General features: G+C 40.5%; 1 protein-coding gene across 1 annotated transcript; it reads left to right on the plus strand.

The window, feature by feature from the left end:
- Positions 1-3: 3 nt before the first annotated feature.
- Positions 4-522, plus strand: LOC103583728 (high mobility group protein B1-like; the record flags this gene model as incomplete). The annotated part of the gene is given in 1 exon segment (XM_008564968.1): positions 4-522. A coding segment is annotated over 1 exon segment (519 nt), but the record flags the coding sequence as incomplete, so codon positions are not given.
- Positions 523-666: the final 144 nt, after the last annotated feature.

Below are 666 nucleotides of genomic sequence, written 5' to 3' on the forward strand. Positions count from 1 at the left end.
TCAGTCAAGTTCTCAGAGTTTTCTAAGAAGTGCTCAGAGAGGTGGAAGACCATGTGTGCTAAAGAGAAAGGAAAATTTGAAGACATGGCAAAGGTAGACAAGCCCCGTTATGAAAGAGAAATGAAAACTTATATCCCTCCTAAAGGGGAAACAAAAAAGAAGTTCAAGGATCCCAGTGCACCCAAGAGGCCTCCTTCAGCCTTTTTCTTGTTCTGTTCTGAGTATGGCCCCAAAATCAAAGGAGAACATCCCAGACTATCCACTGGCAATGTAAAGAAACTGGGAGAGATGTGGAACCGCACTGCTGCAGATAATAAGCACCCCTATGAAAAGAAGGCTGCTCAGCTGAAGGATAAATATGAAAAGGATACTGCCACATACTGAGCTGAAAGAAAGCCTGATGCAGCATAAAAGGGAGTTGTCAAGGCTGAAAAAAGCAAGAAAAAGAAGGGAGAGGAGGACGAAGAGGATGAGGATGAGGAGGAAGAAGATGACGAAGAGGAAGACAATGATGATGAATAAGTTGGTTCTAGCGCAGTTTTTTTTTCTTCTCTATAAAGTATTTAACACCCCTGTACACAACTCACTCCTTTTAAAGAAAAAAACTGAAATGTAAGGCTGTGTAAGATTTGCTTTTAAACTGAACAGTGTTGTTTTTTTTTTTTT

This window comes from Galeopterus variegatus, unplaced genomic scaffold (assembly GCF_000696425.1).
Source record: "Galeopterus variegatus unplaced genomic scaffold, G_variegatus-3.0.2 Scaffold27292, whole genome shotgun sequence".
NCBI classification, from domain to species: Eukaryota; Metazoa; Chordata; class Mammalia; order Dermoptera; family Cynocephalidae; genus Galeopterus; species Galeopterus variegatus.